The 18211-nt window shown below is 39.2% G+C and overlaps 1 protein-coding gene across 1 annotated transcript in view; it reads right to left on the bottom strand.

The window, feature by feature from the left end:
- Positions 1 to 18028, bottom strand: part of Gucy2f (guanylate cyclase 2F, retinal) — an 80604-nt gene extending 62576 nt beyond the window's left edge. Inside the window, exons 1-2 of the mRNA XM_051141983.1 lie at positions 17299 to 18028; positions 8511 to 8812 (exon numbers count right to left, since the gene is read on the bottom strand). Of these exons, the coding sequence (XP_050997940.1) occupies positions 8511 to 8812; positions 17299 to 18028 (1032 nt within the window). The remainder of the gene's footprint in view (positions 1 to 8510; positions 8813 to 17298) is intronic.
- Between the last annotated feature and the right edge of the window lie 183 nt (positions 18029 to 18211).

The following is an 18211-nucleotide window of genomic DNA, read 5'->3' on the forward strand; positions in this document are numbered from 1 at the left end:
CTCCAGAACCAAAACTGTGGCAGCAAAAAAACTTGGGAATTGTGATGAGGCACAAAAACAAAAAAAAAAAAAACAAACAAACAAAAAAAAAAACCAACAACCAACAGTGATGAAGTTAATGTATGTATTCATGAGACTGATCGTGAGAATCAGTTTCTTTCACCCAAATTTGTGCTCAGCTTCTGGCAGTAAAGATTTCTAAGTCTCCTCTCTGAAAACAGTCACTGACCCAAGGGTCAAATCTTAGCAGTTACTAACCAAAATCAAACAAGCAAGCAAAATAAAATTGACCAACAGGTGGTTAGGCAGCTGGTCTCTGCAGAAGGCCACTTGCAACACACCTGCCTTCAAGTCTGCTGTTGAAAGCTTCATTCTTAACTACAGGCAGATGCTCCCATTGCTACATATCCAGGCAAAGCTTTTAACAGAAAATACAATGATCAGAACAAAGAAACACGAAAAACGAGGAACTAAGGGAAAATAATAGAAGAGAACTTTAAAGAGGCTAGGATATTTTAAAAGAAATAAGAGCTCTCTGTTGTCCTTGAATTCCATATCCACAACGTCAACCAAATGCAGATCTCAAAAAATACAACAGACATATTTGCATGCATACAAACTTGTATGCATATATCTCCATGTATATGCACTTGAGAAGATTGTGTGTATGCTTGAAAGTTTCCTTTGTTTTGTTATTCCCCATATAATACAGCATAAGACATGTGTAGCACTTGTATTAGACATCATAAATTATCTAAAGGTTATTCAAAGCATGCAAGAGGATGAGCATAGACTACATACAAATGCTATACGATTTAATATAAAGAACTTGAGAATGCATAGACTCTGAAACCAATATTCCATAAATACTTAAGGACAAATGTAGTTTTTCCTTGATGAAACAGAGCACCACTAAAATAGAACAGACTCTTTGAAATTAAATATGTAACTGAGCATTTTTGAAAGTAATTGGTAAAAGGCTAAGAGCACAAAGTTGAGAAATTCAATAAGGTAAGATAATTCAGAGATATGGGGCATATAAGAGAATAACAAAACAATTACAAGATCAGTCCAGCATATAAAGAAAGCAGATGGAATGACTACACAAAAGATACTTGCACCTCCGTATTTATTGTAGCACTGTTCAGAATAGGCAGACTATGAGAACAGCCCAGATGCATCATCTCAGCAGAAGAAAGGATAAAGAAAAGGAAGTATATGGGACACTCATCTGTTCCAGACAAAATTTTTGTCATTTTCAGCAGTATGGATGAAAGTGGAGAACATTATCTTAGGTTAAAAAAATCCAGATATAAATACCATATGTTCTCATTCATTTAAGAAAAACAATAAGTCAACTTGTAAGAGTATATAACAGAACAGGGATCTCTAGAAAAAGGGAAAGACAAAAGGGAGAAGGGACAGAAATAAATAAAAGAGGCACCTTTAGGAATGAGGAACAGTGTTCAGGGGAAAAAGGGTAGAAGTGTGGATACATACCATGAACACATACATCATGAATGTGCATATAACAATATTAATTTGAATTCTATTAATTTTCAAAATATGTATTAAGAATTACAATAAAAATAGAACTAAAAACTACTCATTTATCTTATTCATTTATTGCTGTTTTGTGTCTTTGTTTGTTTACTTGTTTCAGACAGGGTATCTCAAGCTGATCTCAAACTCCCTATATAACCAATAATAACTTTAAACTTCTGATGCTCCTGCTTCTATCTCCTAGAGTGCAGCACTGTGCATTAAACCCAGAGCCTTCTGCACACTAGATAAGGGCTCTACCAACTGAGCGACATCTCTAGGCCCTTGTGACTTATTTAAATAAAATATTTCAATATCTTTAATATAAAAGATCAGTTTAGAAAATCTTTCTTGCTGGGTGTGGTGGTACGCACCTTTAATCCCAGCACTCAGGAAGGCAGAGGTAGGTGGATCTCTGTGAGTTTGAGGCCAGCCTGGTCTACAAAGAGAGTCCAGACCAATCAAGGCTGCACAGAGAAATCCTGTCTCAAAAAGGAAACAAAAAGAAAAAAGAAAATCTTTCCTACCTAATTGTCTTTCTAAAGATAACTAAGACAAAATTATTGAAACTAATATCAAATAAATCATAAAAACAAAATATCCCAGGAAGAATGGGCTTCTGCACCAAAAGCATCTACCAAATAAATCATAAAAACAAAATATCCCAGGAAGAATGGGCTTCTGCACCAAAAGCATCTACCAAAGAATAGTATAGATATGTTAAAGACTCATACAACATCATGGCTCATTACATCAGAAATAAAGATAAGTAAAACTGAAGATTTAGCTCAGTGATAGAGTGGTTGCCTACGCTAGTATGAGACCCTCAATTCCACCCCCAGTAAGCCCCCATTTCAGCCCAAAACAAAAATAAACTTCAAAGGACTGAGGGAAATAAATTTTCACTAAGATTGATATAGCAGAGGTAGACTAAAGACTTTCTGGACACACAAAACTTTAAGTATTTACCCCACGTTCCTTTTTCAGAAGCTACTAGGAGATGTGCTGGACAAAATAAATGGGAAAACAAATCAAGAAAAATGAGAGTCATGAAAGTTATGAAATGCTGTGCATCCAATACAAAAGAGAGGAAACAGGAGTTTGTAAGATGTGGAAATGGAGATTTCAGACAAATGGTTGTGTGGTGCTCTTAAAAAGCATGCGCTTAGATGGGACTAGGAAGGCAAAGGGCCTCAAGAAAAACAAAGTTGAGAAGGGATTTTACGGACTTTACCATGTATAAAATTGCTTTGAGAGGATTTTACAGTCTTATCAGAAAGCGTGGAATAACTTAGAAATGCAAATTAAAGTAAGTTTATTTTGCATGCAAGGTAAATTTTGCTGGTACTGTTGTAACATATGCCCCATATAAACTTTTGGTTTCAGCAGTATCATCATTGAATGATATTGAGATGGATACCATTTTAAAAATACTGCCCACAGAATGTGTTGGGACCAGAACCTAGCAAAATCATCATCAAAAAGATCAGAGTGACTTCATCCAGCAACTGATGGGAGCAGATGTAAAGCCCCATAGCCAAATATTTGGTAGAACTCACAAGTCCTGTGGACGAAGGGGAAGAAGAATTGGAGAAACTAGATGGGCCAGAGGCACCATAAAAACATTACCCATAGGAACAACTGATTGGGATTCATGGGGCCTCACAGAGCTCAGGGATCCTGTAGGGGCCTGACTTACATCTTCTCTCATATATGTTATGGCTGAGTATCTTGATGTTCTTGTGGGAATCCTACAAGTGGGAGTGTGGGGCTGTCTCTGACTCTTCTGCCTGTGTGGGGGGTCCCTTTTCCTCCTACTGGGTTGCCTTGTCCAGCCTTGATGTGATGGTATGTGCCTGGTTGTTTTGTAGCTTGTTATACCATGTTTGGTTGATGTCATTGGGAGGCTTGCCCTTTCCTGAGAGGGGGCAGCAGATGGGGTGGATCTGGGAAAGTCGAAGTGGAAAAACTGGAGGGAGAGAAGGGAGGGGAAACTTCCATTAGGGTGTAATATGTGAAAGAATGAAAAGAAAATACTAATGTAGTGGCCACTAAGAGATGTAAAAAGATCAAGAGTCCACAGATTTCTTCCTTGGCTACCTAGTAAATTCAAGGTATGCCTGGGATTCATGAGACTGTCTAAAAGAAGGAGGGAGCAAAACATACTTGAATTTAATTTTAAAATGTAGCATCATATTGAGGATTGGAAGGACAAAAAGAATGTTTTTTAAAGGCTAGCAGTCTTCCTCCACTGTAATAGGAATGCAAAGAATGGCCAAAAGTGAGCAATCAAGATATACTAATACCAGCATGGTAGCTAGAATAATATGGAGGTGAGAGCAGTTAAGAGAGCACACTGCTGTTTATGACAACCTGAGTTTGGTTTCAGGCATCCATGTCAGGTAGCCAGCAACTCCAGCCTAGCAGGACCCTGTGAGTTCTGTAGTCACATGCACATACCCTCAGACATATACATACAGACACACACACGTGTGTGTGCATGTGCGTGTGTGCATGTGTGTGTGTGTGTGTGTGTGTGTGTGTGCACAAAGAATAAAAACCCAAGCCCTGTGATAGTGAATACTTCTGATGAAGTGGAAGACGGAATTTAAGAAGAATTTTTTTGCTGCTATGAACGTTTCAACATTTCCTAACTTTGAAATCTATGTGTATTTATCTTTGATATTTAGCCTATTAAAACTCTTTGGTTTTAGTCTTTCTACTTTACCTTTTAAAGAAAGCAAGAAATAAATTAAGTGTATCTGAATTATTTGCTATAGTTAACTTTAGTTCCATTGAAAGTTATTAGGGAAAAGAATAATATAGCTGTATTTTAAGGATGTATTTATTTGATTAGGTGTATGTGTATATGTCTGCATGAGTAAATGTGTATCACATGTCTGCAGGAACCCATAAAGGCCAAAGGAAGGTGTCACATTCCATGGAACTGGAGTTATAGATGGTTGTGAAGTGCCATGTGGGTGCTGGGAAACAAATCCAGGTTCTCTGCAAGAGCAGCAAAGGCTCTTATCTGCTTAGCCATTGCTCCAGCCTCTACATATCTACTTTTTAATCACCCGTGTCATTTTCAGTGCAATTTATATCTAATACATTTGCTAATCCAGAACATTTATTTACTCATTAATTTTTCTTCTCTGTTCCTAAAATGTAAGCCTTATTCAGGCAGGAATAGCACTATGCTAGTAAATGTTAACAGTGATTCTATAGACACAATCAATTCTAGTCATGTGAATACTCTCTCTGTGCCTGATCTCAAGCTACCAAAATGATGTCACTAAACAGTGAATTGTTAACAGATGAATCAATTTGGCTTCGGTGAACTTGTTCCGACATAGCACTGAGAGAATTTTTTCCTGTCTTATTCCCTGCTTCCTCTCTCTGCACTTAATCATAGTGCTTAGCACATGATGACTCAATGAACAGCAGTATACCTATTGATTGAAAAGTAATAAACAACATAAGCCCAGAGAAAGACCAACATTAAACAAATGAATGCAATTATTTAGTCTGAGAAACCCATTTAACATTCTCAAAGCCAAATAATGTCAAATGCTAGAAATACTGAAAGACCCTCATAAAACTTCAAAAGAATAAGAAATTGTATAAATTAATTGTTCTTTGTGACTAAAAAGGTTTCATTGTGTATCTATACCAGTTTCTTTATGCATTCATCTGTTCATGGACACCTGATATGCAAAATCGTATATTTACAGATTTCCTGAGTAGAACTGAAACGGTCTAAGGGAGAAAAAAACATAAATGGGAGATAAGAAAGAACAAGATAGAGGATGTGTTCAAAGTAACTATATACTTGTATGAAAAGAACCTTATGTAACCTGATCAGACACAATTTTAAAAGTAAATTTCAAAACAGTAAAAGCTTTTGAAACTTAAAACGAAGAAAATATAGATAGCTGAAGTCAGAATGGAAATTGATGCTGGGTCCCTATCAATCAACAATACCATCCCTCAAAGGAGGGCAAAAGTAGAAAAGAATACAGGAGTGAGTCGCGCATTCAGCTGTTCAGTTTATACATGCTACTTTGTTTAACCATTACAAGAATTCCAGGAGATAGGCCTCCCCATTTTACAGATGGGGAGACTGAGAGTCCTAAACTCCAAGCCACTTTCCCAAGAGAGTAAGGATGAGATCTGACAGCTATGGTTTTATTATTGCTTACTTTTAACCAACACATTAAAGTACAAAATTGTACATACTCATGGGATACTGTGCGATGTTTTTATACATGCTTACCTTGTATAATGTCTTACACCTTATAGAATTTATCAGGTAAGTAATGTAAATAAGACAACTGTCACCCATCATTTAATAATGAAAATATTTTTTAAACAATCTTTTCTTCTGCCTTTTTGAAAACATGTTACAACATCTTATCTACAGTCACGTTATTACGCAACTTCTTCTCCTATCTGGCTTCATCTAAGTCTTCATTGATCTCTGATCAACCTTCCCCCCCAGAAAGCTGGCATTTAGACTCGTTTGCCTAACTCCTCGTTATAGTCTCTTCCTGCTAAACTAGCTGCCTTCAAAACTACCTTTTTTAAAGAGTAATTTTTTTAATGGGGGTTCTGCTTATCAGAGACATGAGGCCAATTATTGTGCCTCACATCATTCTTTACATTCTTTAGTTGTACAGGTTAGCCTAGGTACCTGAAAAGAGGGAGCAGAAATGCATCCAAGAAGCCTTTTAAAAACATAAGCTCTGTGCTCTTTGTTGTAGCTCTCTATTTCCTTGTCTAAAGCAGAGTGCAGGCTGCCTAGCAACCGAGCTAATGGTGTCTCTTTTTTGCCTTAATTATCTTATGTTTTGCACAAGCTCAAAGGGACTGAATCAAATATCTAGAGTGCAAGGTCTGAGTTTTTATATCAATATATGTGTTCATATATATGCACAATACACATACACACACACACACATATACGTCTCTTCTTCCTTTAATCTGATGATTATAGGGAAAAGATGACTTCTTAGATTATATTTATATGGCGCTGTATCATTGGCTCACAAGGCACAAAAAAATAACAACCTAATCATTTGTGCATAATTACAACATAGAATGACTGGTTTGACCAACCATTCTTAGTAATTTGAGGGAATCCTGTAATTCCTGACTCTGTTGACCAGTTATGTTCAGGTGTGTGTGTATCCACTAACAGAGATTTCTAATAGACATATCATCAGGGATGCAGAACAAACCCAGTACTAGCGGTATTTTTTGTAGTCAGTTTTCTTAAAAGAAAAACAATATGAGAAATCTTTGCTATCAAGGCAGGAAATCATATGTAATCCTGAATTTCATAGACTAACTTATTCATAGAGAAAGAACCAACTGGACCCCACCCCCAAAAAAAGCTGAATTGAAAGCATGTCATTGGAGAATGTGAGAATTAAACACAACACAATCTCGCTTTTCCCTTGCTAACTGAATTTCAATTTTGTTCATACTCTGCTGGCAACGATAGACTAAATCACAGTGGTGTCATTCCTCTCTCCAGATTATTGATCCAGGCATTGACAAGAGACACAATTATGACAAAGAGGGTATGAGGGAAAGTCTACATGGGTAACTTCTGGGGAACATTTTCCAAACCGTGAACAGAAATACAAGAAAGAAGCATTCCTATTTTGCATTTCTGAGCATCCATATCCATGTGCAATGTCTGGAACTGCACCAGTCACTTGGGGACCTTCAGAAGAACCAGTTCATGAGGGAAAGCTAAAGTGGTGTGACTGGAAAAGTGTAACAATGAAAGCAAACTGGTTCATACATGACATGACTGGTTTGCTGAGTTGACCACCAGTAGAGCTATCTGTTTCACATTTTTCAATACAATAATTATTTAGTACAATCTTTGTGGAACCCTCTGTTATTTATAGTGAAAATCAATAGCGCTAATGTGCTTAATAAATTCTCAAACTTTGAAAGTTGTCCACATGCCACTCTAACTATTTTTTGAAAATTTTGACTTTCTACTCTACCTTCTAATCTAAAGAAACTACCATGTAAGCTGGGAATCGGTAGACTCAACTGGAATTCTAACACTTGGGAAGCAGAGGCAAGAGGGCAAGTTCCAGACTATAATCTGTTACAAAGCAACCTTGTCCAAAAGAAAGAGAGAGATGGGGAGGGAGGGAGGAAGGGAAAGGAGAAGGAGGGAAAGAGGGGAAGACCAGGACAGGATAAAGGCAAGATGAGGGAGAAGAAGAGAAGGAGGGAGAGGGAGTGAAGGAGGGGACAGAAGAAGGCAAGAAGAAAGGCAGGAAGCAAGGGTAGGAAGGAAGAGAAAGAGGGATTGAAGGATGGAAGGAGTCAGGGAGGAAGGGAGGAAAAAACGGTAAGAAAAGAAAGAAGTGAGGGAGGAGGCTTCCATGTGTATATCTCTAACATAAGCAGCTCCATTTCTTTTCTGCCTCTTCCTCTCGTTCTTCTGAATGTTTCTTTTTTACTCTGTCTTCGCTTTCCACCTATTTCTCTGCTTTCTTCTCCTTCAATTCCTTTTTATCACACACACACACACACGCACGCACGCACGCACGCACGCACGCAATTGAGTGGGCACACACACAAGCTTCCTGGGAAAGACTACCTCTCCCACTCCCAGCTTTCCACAGTTGCCTACTGTCTGTTTTTTGTCTTGTTGGTGAACTGGTTCTAAACTTGGATCACAAGACAAGACCCCTATTTTATTAGCTCCCCTTAAACATCCCCAGCATATGCTAAAGTATGTTTTTGTTTCCCTTTTGCTAGTTCCCAGAGAGAAGCAAAGCCAGCAGAATTGGGGAAAATGTTGGCAGATATTCATTTGACAGGGAACTAATAATCAGAATATTTGCTGAAGGAAAAAAAAGCCATGTTGCTCCAGTTTTTGTTTGTTTGTTTGTTTTATGTTCTCAGCTTATGACAACTTGTGCATGTGCACTTACTTGGTGTGAGTCAAGCTCCTCAGGAGTTTCTCCACTCGCTATTGCTTCTGCATAGGCTTCGTAGAAGGTCTTTTCATGGGACTCCACTGTAATAGTCAACACAGCATCATAGGCTTCCCGGAGTTTTTTGTTGTTCCTCAGGACCTGGTAGGGGGTGCGCTTATAAGGTAAACTGTAGAGCAGCACATCATAGGGGACAAAGACATAAGTCCCATCTGTCATTTTCAGATCATGAGCCAATTCCAAGAAGTGTGTCTGAGTCTCTCCCCCAATCAAGGCTGAATGCATACACATGATGATTACTGAAACCAGGGGGGAGAAAAGTCATGGTAGTAAAACATAGCATCAGAAACAAAACAGGAGAAATAAATAAATGCATTCTAACCAATCATTTAGAAAGGATTTCTTTCCTATGCCCACAAGTTGAGCAAAACAACAAGGTCCTAAGTTAAGTCTGAGTTACATGTGGGGAATTCTAAGCTGTATAGAGAGGCATGTCTCTGGGCTGCAGAGCCTAATTCTAGACAGTATAAGTTATCAAACAAAGAGGCCTTGAGGTCTAAAGGTCTATTAAGTTTATAACCTGATAGCACTAGGTATTAGCTCTGTACTTCTGGGTAAACGACTTGTCCTCACTTTGCCTCTAGATGTCAATAATTCATGAGGAGGCACTGATAATTCAAGGAGAAAATTTATAACATGCATCTACTACATAGCACTATATGGATAGCATCTACTCTTGTATAAGAAAGAGATTCGGAGAGAGGCGCATAGCCACTACTGCTTCTTTGCTGTCCACTCATTCCAAATTTGTACTTCAGCATATTTTAACTAACGTTCCCCACTCTTACCAAAGCCATTATAGACAATGAATGGCACTAACACATATTCATCCATAAATGCTACTAATGTTGTGGATGATATGTTCAACTTTTTCAATCTAACTTCGCTATAATTTGAATTACTTTGCACTCAATTTAATTCTTCCTAGACTTATGAAACAATGTTGTTTGGCAAGGCTATGCTAGAATAGACTGGATTAGAGGGGGCCACGGTTGAAGAATGGCGGCTAGATCATGAGACTGAAAGTCTTATATCCAATTTTGTCCTTGGCATGTTAAATGAGTTTAGTTTAAGCCCACTTGTGCTTCAGTGCCCACATCTTTAAAATGCAGAATCCAGTGCATTTCACAGGTACATTGAGTAGTTTAATTAGATACTGCTTGGCAAGTATTCTGAGCTCCTTGAAGAAAAGCAAGTGCTATCACCACTGGTAAATATTAATTATACATGCTTCTATGGAACCTTTAATCTCAGGAACTAAGTGTGTTTAACTATATTCAATGACTCATCTTTGGCATTATCGTATTGCTTCATGTGTTTTCAAAAGCTTTCTTTACACTTTTTAAATACTCCTAGAAAGTTTTGCTTTGGAAGTAGAGCTGCCACCCCTTAATTTTTTAGTGTATCCAGTAACTTATAAGATGGGTTTTTTTAAACACACACACACACACACACACACACACACACACACACACACACACATACACACACACACACACAAAACCCAGCTGAATTTGAGTTATTAAATGAAACAAATACTTAAGAGAATCTACATGTATTGGGATGCACAGACCTTCCTTTGAATTCTCTGAAGATATCTTTGGAGCTATGTCATGAACCATACAAAGAATTCTGCTTCAATTGTTGATAATCACACACTGTAGAATGGAAAAATGTGGTACTAGAGAGGTTTGATAACTCAAGAGTTGAGTTCAGAAGAGAAATTAAAAGTCACATCACCCCTACTTTTCATTTCTCTTCTGAAGCCCAACACTTGAATAGTAGTGAACATGTAAATTAAAACTAAAGGTTTTTTTTAAGTAGCATCACCTTTTCTGTTTGACTATACCATCAAATGTGAATCTATTTGATCCAATCAGTCAAATCAAACATCTGTTGGGTGGGGATGGTGCAAGGGGAAGATATTAGCTAAACCATGTACTTTTAGTTAGCTAGTTCATTAGTATTCTTGGCAAGTAAGTCTTCTGCGAAGACAGTGGTAAACTGACTCGATCAAGGTTACCAAACAGTTCCATTTAATTTCCGTAGGGGGTATTGAAATTACTGCATGGAAACCATTAACTAAGTACTTTGAGTTTGTTAAGATACAAATATTTCAGTACATGCAGTGAGAGCCATCCAGACACACACACTTCAGGATTGACAGTCATTCCCCCAACTGCTGAGAAGGTTAGCATGTAATAGCTAATGCCTCACCAATAATTAACCTCAGCTGAGGAGAGCCACCTCTCACAAGGTCACTTGGCTTTAGAAGTGAACTGAAGCTGGTTGGGGTTGACTCACACTGAGCCCATGGTTACATTTTCAGGATATCTGTAAGCCAGTAAATGTTATTATCTTGAAATTGGCCATGGTAATAGTGATTTATTCTACAAAAATCAGCAAACTGTAAATCCAGACTTTCTCACTCCTGGGAAGATGTTTGCTAAAACACTTCTTAGCATGTCGTATCCTTTCTTTGGGTCTATGCACAATGAGCAGTTTACATGGTGATAGAAAGCCCTAAACTCTTTATCTCAATTCTAGTTGTCCCAGCTCCAGAGTACCCCTTAGGGTCCTGGAGATGAGGCATTTGGTGTTCAGTTCATTCTGCATAATCCATAGGCTTCTTCTCCCTTTGTGAGTGTTATACTTGAAAACAATCAACAGTAAGCTGCCTGCCCTCAAAGTTACATCTACACCAGCTTCAAGTTACCACTATACCCTAAACTGACTTCTATCAAGACAACCACAGTATTTCTTGCTCTAATTTGTATATGACAGCTTCTTCTATAAAACTGGACTTCTTAGGGTCAGAGACTTTGTCTATTTATCTTTTATACCCACCACACATACACACACGCACGCGCAAGTGCGTGCGCACACACACATTGTTTACATGGATGTTTCCATGCTAACAATTTCCTAGGAGGAAAGAGTCTGCACTCACATATTTTTCTTTAAGGGTTCCATGAGATATGAGAAACATGGGACATGGGCATATTTGCACTATTAGAAAGTAGAGCAATTGGAAGTTATATTCTTATACAAGTAGACACGAGCAAGCTTATATTTAGTGCTGAGTTCCATTATCTTACCTCCTCAATCTGAGTTTCTTTTTTTTTCTCATTGGCACAAATGAATAACATGTTTAAAAAGTCATGGGGACCAAATTTCCAAAACTAGAAATACAATTTAAGAGTATCTAGCCCAACCTTTCCCTCTCATTTTTAGATTTAAAAAAATGGAAATGTTGACATTGAATGATCTCAGGCCTCTATTTTTGCAAAGGAAAAGCTTGCCATTGAACACAATTAAAGTGGAAAGCATAAATACTGAATTCAAACAACAGCATCTTAATTTAATAGATTGAGTGCTTCATGCACAGGGATTTATGGATGCATCTGTTCTATGAGATGGTTTTTGCTAAATAGCTTTTATTATCTCAAAATTACATTCATTAAAATGGGATTTGACCTCTAAGTTGTCAGGAAAGGATTAGAATACAGAAAACTTAAATCCGAGACAAGGTTTAGGTCAACAGGTGGTCAACAAATAATATTAATTTGTAACTTTCCATCTTGATTGTTAACAGTCAAGCCATTTTATAGCCAAAACAAGGACCAAAAAATAGTCCCTCTGGAGATCATATCTTACAAGAATGATACCAGCACTTTCTCTGGTATATGTGCACCCCACTTCAGCTGCCTAGCAGCCATGTTTTCAGGATATGTGGTTGCCTGTTGTAAGCTATGTAGGACCCTTTCTCACCTTCAAAGTTACTAGAAAATGTCATGAAAAGCCCAGAAAAGCCAGTTTCTGGGTTCCTCAACTCTTCTTTTTCTCTTCTTATACTGAAATTCTCTACCCACTCTTTCCTTGCGATAAATGATTTATATTCTTCAAGGGACAAAACTTGTCAAACACTGTTCTGCATGTCTGTGATCCCAGCACTTGGGAGAAGTGGGCAGGATGGTTGTGATGAAGTCCTACAATGCATGGCTAGCCTGGACTACAAGTTCAAGGTCAGCCTGAATCAGAGGAAGGCTTTGTCTAAAAGAAACCAGCAAATTTCAGTTTATCTCACATAGATACACTGACAATAGAATCATCTGTGGTGAAAACTGTGCCTAGTTTCATGCCTTATGAGATGGAAATAGTTCTAATAACCAGTGCTGAGGAAGCCTTTGGGACCACTCTCATGTTTGTGGACTCTCAGTGAACAGGAACCCTCAGTCTTCAGCCCTCCACCTGCATTTTAGACATTTTTGGTGCCATTTTCGTCCACTGACATTCACTTAGCCTATTTTACTTTAATGATTTGCTAAGACTGAAGGGAGGGGGCACAGGAGGAATGAGATAGAGAGGGCACAAATAGAGTGGGGAAAGCTTAGATGTTTATAGATTTCTTCAAGTGCTAGGTCTTCAATGGCTTGATCACTGCTGATAGTGGATCTATTCATAAATGCAGGTGGTCTCGCCACTTATATTTATGTACATTTACATATATCTATAGCAAATTGTATACCAAAACACCTATCAGGACTAGCACCATTTACCAAAGTAATATCAATACCACTGCTATCAGTGTTGGACACAGGGCTTAAACCTGACATTACTGGGGACACTTAAAATCATTTCATCAGTGAACCTTAGAATTAAGAAAAACAGAAGGGTTGAATTATACATGACCCAGAGAGCACAAATTCTCCAGGGTGTGTGTTTTAGGAGCATACCTCAACCAGAGAGGAAGCAATAAAGTCCTTCCATAGATCAGTTTTCAAAGTATAGTCTATGAGCCAGCAGGATGAGTATCCCTTGGGAACTTACTAGACATGCATATTATTGACCTCACCCCCAGCCTCTCTGAATTAGAAGTTTTGGAGAAGATATTCAGCAAACTGTTTGAAGAAGCCCTCAGGGAAATTCTGATGTTCACTTAGATTTATTTGAGAGCCACCCATTCACTAGCTGTCTGACATCAGACAAGTTTTTTAACCTTGCTGCCTCAGAGGTCTTACCCATAAAATTGGAAAACAGTAATTGGCCTTATACTATAGGGCCATTGAAAGAATTGAATGAACTAGTCCAAGTGAAGTCCTTTCAAAATGCCTAGGATATAATAAATTGTCAATAACTATTAGGTATTATCAGTTATTCTTTCACGTGCCAGAATGTAATAGAAGAAACAAAGCTAGTGAGGTCCTGGCTAAAAAGATGGAAAACTGAATCTAATGTTGGAAAGAACAAGAGAAGGCCATTTTAACTTCCACAATCAAGCAATTGCAATTTGGAAGGATTTAAAGGAAACCCAAAATGGCGGACAACCAGGTAAACTCATACTTGAAAGGATTTCAAAATAAGAAAACAGGAGGAATTGAAATAGTTCTTTGAAAAGTCCTCTGAAGAGCCAGAGGTAAGGCCTCCTGCTAGCCTTTGTAGGAATGAGAAAGGAACCCCTTGGGGGTGGATGCAATCCCTCAGGTGCTTTGCATGGAAAATGAATGCTCCTTTGTGTCAAGGGACAAAAACCTCCAGCAGGGATCATGGTTGGAGGAGCAGAGAGTGGAGGGAACTTTGGCCTGCAGACCCACTCAGGTTCCCAGGCACAGAGCAAAACCTACATAATCCCACCCAAGATTCCCGACTGCAAATTGAGGTCTTTGTCTTTGATTAATACCTCCACTTGACTTTGTTAGAAATAAAGATAATTGGCAATCACTTCCAAATTTTAAAAGAAATGAATAGGTTACCCTGGAAAGGCTGATTCCCTTACCCTAAGGCTTCATTGCCCCTATTATTTGGTATTAACAATGCCGACACATATCTACTTGTTCTTGGGACTTGTAAACTTTGAAGAAAAAAAAACTATCTCCTGGAAAACACTGACAAATGAGATGGTCAATGCGTAAATACCTTGTAACCTAGAGAGTGTTATTTATATATAAGATAGGATGGATTGTGGTAGCTTTTATTGTTTCTAACATCTAGCATCTAACCAGCCTCTATTGTTTCTCCTTCCACAAGTATGTAGCTTTATTATTGTTACTTTACTGTTTAATTGCAATTGCCTTTGTACTCTGCAAACATGATTCAGGCTTGTTTGTGAGAAAGATGCTTTCAATGAAGCTCCAGAAATATGGCTTAATTGGAAGTATTAATTTATAAGAAACAGAAGTGGCATGTGGACCAGAGCCTTCATTTCCCTCCATCCCTATCACCACCACCCACTGCCACTGTCACATAAAAGTGCCATCACTGTTACTGTGACTCAACCTTACACCTATTGCCAAATGTCTTCAAAGGAAGAGGTCCCTTCCCACTGTATTCTGTGTTGCAAAGTGTTCTATGAAGAACTCAATCTTATTGAGTTACATCCTGTGGGGAACTTCCATCTTGGGTGACAGTATTATGAGCTCTTGATTTCCACAACCTAACAAGACCTCTTTGAAATGACCCAAAGGCCTATTTTCTCTAACACTCACTTCTCTTCTACAATTCCTACTGTCATATCTCACCTACTGATTGGAAGAGACTCAAATTCCATCACTTAGCTGTACCGGTTGCAGGAACCATGCATTCCTTTATTCACTCTACACAAAGATACATGAAATCATACTCAGTCGACAGCCCAATTTACAACTCAACTTCTCTACTTCCATACCCCATCCCATTGTGACTCATAGCAGTGAGTTCCTACGACACGTCATCTGTGTTTGCTTATATTTGTCAGAAACAGAGAAAAATAATCCCAGAGCATAGATTTCTCTTTACCCCCAACATTGTCTCTTTCAGAGTCCCCCTCCTCCATCTGCAACTGCCATCCTTGTTACACAGGGACTTTCATTGCTCCTTAAACAGTCTCTGTTGGGTTCTCCCCGCATTCTCAAAATCTCCATCCCATTAGTGGGCTGATTCATATCATCATCAAAAATACATTTGGACTCAATAAAGTCTTCTTAAGACAAATGAGGAACATTTATTTGCATTCTAATTGCCTTAAAGGCGGTGACTCTGAACTCTCCTTGTGCTTTACAAATACCAAGGAAGCTATTTTAAAAGACTTGCATGGGGCTCCACCACAGGCCAATTCAAGTCAAGTCTCTGGAGGTAGCTTCGGTCAGTTTGAAAAGATGCCCAGGTAATTGTAGTGGTCAGCTATTGCAAGAAGAGTAAGGAAAAGAGAGGCTACCTCTCCACCTCAAAGGGTTTGATGGAGGTTGGTACTCAACCCTAGTTCCTCTCAGTATGCTGACAAAAGAAGCCCAGGGCCTGGATTTTATTTATTTAACATTTCATGATAGGAACCAAAATGTCAGCTCAAAGTAAAGTATTTAGCATGAGTGGGATATGAAGCACACTCATGAAATATAAACTTACAAATGACACAGGGCTCCATGAAGCTCTGTAACATAATGTTCTGACATTAAATAGGTTGTTTTATTTCAAGCATGGCTCCTCTCTAGAAATGTTATATCTTTAAAAATAATTCTGTGCTTGAGAAGTACTGAGTTCTGTTATGAAATAATCAGACCTTTGCTGATTGCTTGACACTGAAGGTCTTATAGACTAGAGCTTACAGACTGGAGGACTACTGCAGCTCCTGCAACGAAGGCCTCTAGCTTTCATCTTCTAGCAGTGATCATAATTAAGGTCCAATAGTGGAGACACTTGACATTTAAAATGGATTCTGGTTATAAGCCCAGCCTAAGATGGACCATTCTCTAGCAAGTCCATTGTTATGTTAAGAAGATGACTGGGACCAGGGCTAATCCTAGAAGAAATCAGTTTGACAAGCTACAGGTCCTAAAGTGATGAAGTGGCTGCAGTTTGTCGATGACCATTGTTCCCATATATCATTGCCACTTCCAGAGGAGATTTAATTTTAAAAATCAAATAAAGAGGATGGAAAAGGCAAAAGTTAAAACCAACTGTCAGAAATGTGGAGGAAGAAAAATCAGATTCTAGAGAACTAGGAAGGTTCCCTCCCCAAATGAATTCAAATCCTGTTGGTAATTGAAGCTTCGGTGTGTCAGGTCTCCTGTGGCACATTTTGCCTGCCTATTGCCTCTGCAAGAGTCATTTCCGAGCATAAAGATTCCTTTTGAAATAAGAGACATGTTAACACAAAGCATGCTTTGCTGTGCTTTCATTCACCACCTGAGTGTCCCCCTCCCAAACCAATGAGCTGTGGGCTGCAGGGAGTCCCAGTTCAGTAGGAAGGGGAGAGAAGGGAGAAGATACGGTCTAAGTGAGATGTGATGACAAAATGGAGCTGGGCACCCATGAAGGGAACTACTCAGAATGGAGACAAAACTAGGTTTCCACTCCATGATAAAACAAAAAAAAAACAAAACAAAATGGACAAAAATGAAACCATGAGAGCACATTGTGTGGTTAGTCTGAAATGGCTGTGGCCCTCAGGACAAAGACAATGTACAGCTACAGTACTCTTGACGCCATTCTTCTACACCAGGTGCTGAGACCAAGTGCTGGCATACAGGGGCATTTGACCATAGAGTTCTTGAAATCCCTAATAAGTCCCTAAAATTGGCTCTGTTAAAGCCACATTCTTGGGGTCTGAGTACGCATGAAAGAAGGCATGCGTATAAAGAACTAGGAAATAACGTGCTAGCCTAGGGTATGAAGGCAGACGACCTTTTAGAGATTGTTACGTTTTTTCACCAAAACCACATTTAAACCTCAGCCAGGCGCAAACACTCACTGCGAAGTCTGTCTGCCTGACGAATGTGCCTCAGAGCTTCCTGAATGCTTTGGCTGTCTTGTCCTATGGTCAGGACGACCCCTACAGGTAGGCCGCGGCTCTGAAGAGCACTTGAGACTCGATTGGCTGTCTGCACCCAAATGTCTTCATCTGAGGAAATGACCCCAGCATGAGCCCACTGGAAATACTTCATGACAGTTAGAAGCACCCGGATAGGAGAAGGGAGGGTCCGAGAAAAGGTCGGATAGCTATGTTTGTTATCTAATTCGTGATTCACGCAGGCCCAAGAGAAAATCCCTTTGTCCCAGCTGTTTCCCAGGAGTGAGGCTGCCTCACAGTAGCCAGGATTAGCAGGTCCAACAAATGCTGAGGCCATCTGCTGGTGCGAAATGAAACTGGAGAGGGCCTTGGATGTCTGGCAGTCTTCGTTAAGAATCACATATTCGTAGGAGTAACTCCTGTCAAATGATACATCCCGGCTAATTCTTTCAATTGCTAAAGCAGCTGCAACGTCAGGCAGGGCCTTTGCGAAGAACGGATCACATGTCCAAGGGCCTACTACCCCTATCTTGTAAGGGAGTGCTTGCCCCCACCATATGAGAGGCAATAGGGCCAGGAGGTACAGGCGCCTCAGAAACTTGGAGGAAGGTGGGCCATGTTGTCCTGACAGTCGGCTGGAAATAGCAAACCAGGACAGAAGGCGAGAAAAAGGCCAGGGTCCGAGGAACATAGCCTTGCTGCCTTCCAGCAAGCTAATGACGAAACACTGGAGGTTACTCTGCCCTGTGCAGATGGACGATGGTGTTTCCGAGTGCCTGTCAACCAGAGGGAAATATTTGTTACACTCTTTCTAATGCCTCTAGGAAAAATCATTTATGAAAACAATGCCGTCGGCCAAGTCAAACTGTCCACT

The sequence above is a fragment of the Acomys russatus genome, chromosome X, assembly GCF_903995435.1.
Source record: "Acomys russatus chromosome X, mAcoRus1.1, whole genome shotgun sequence".
Lineage (NCBI taxonomy): Eukaryota > Metazoa > Chordata > Mammalia > Rodentia > Muridae > Acomys > Acomys russatus.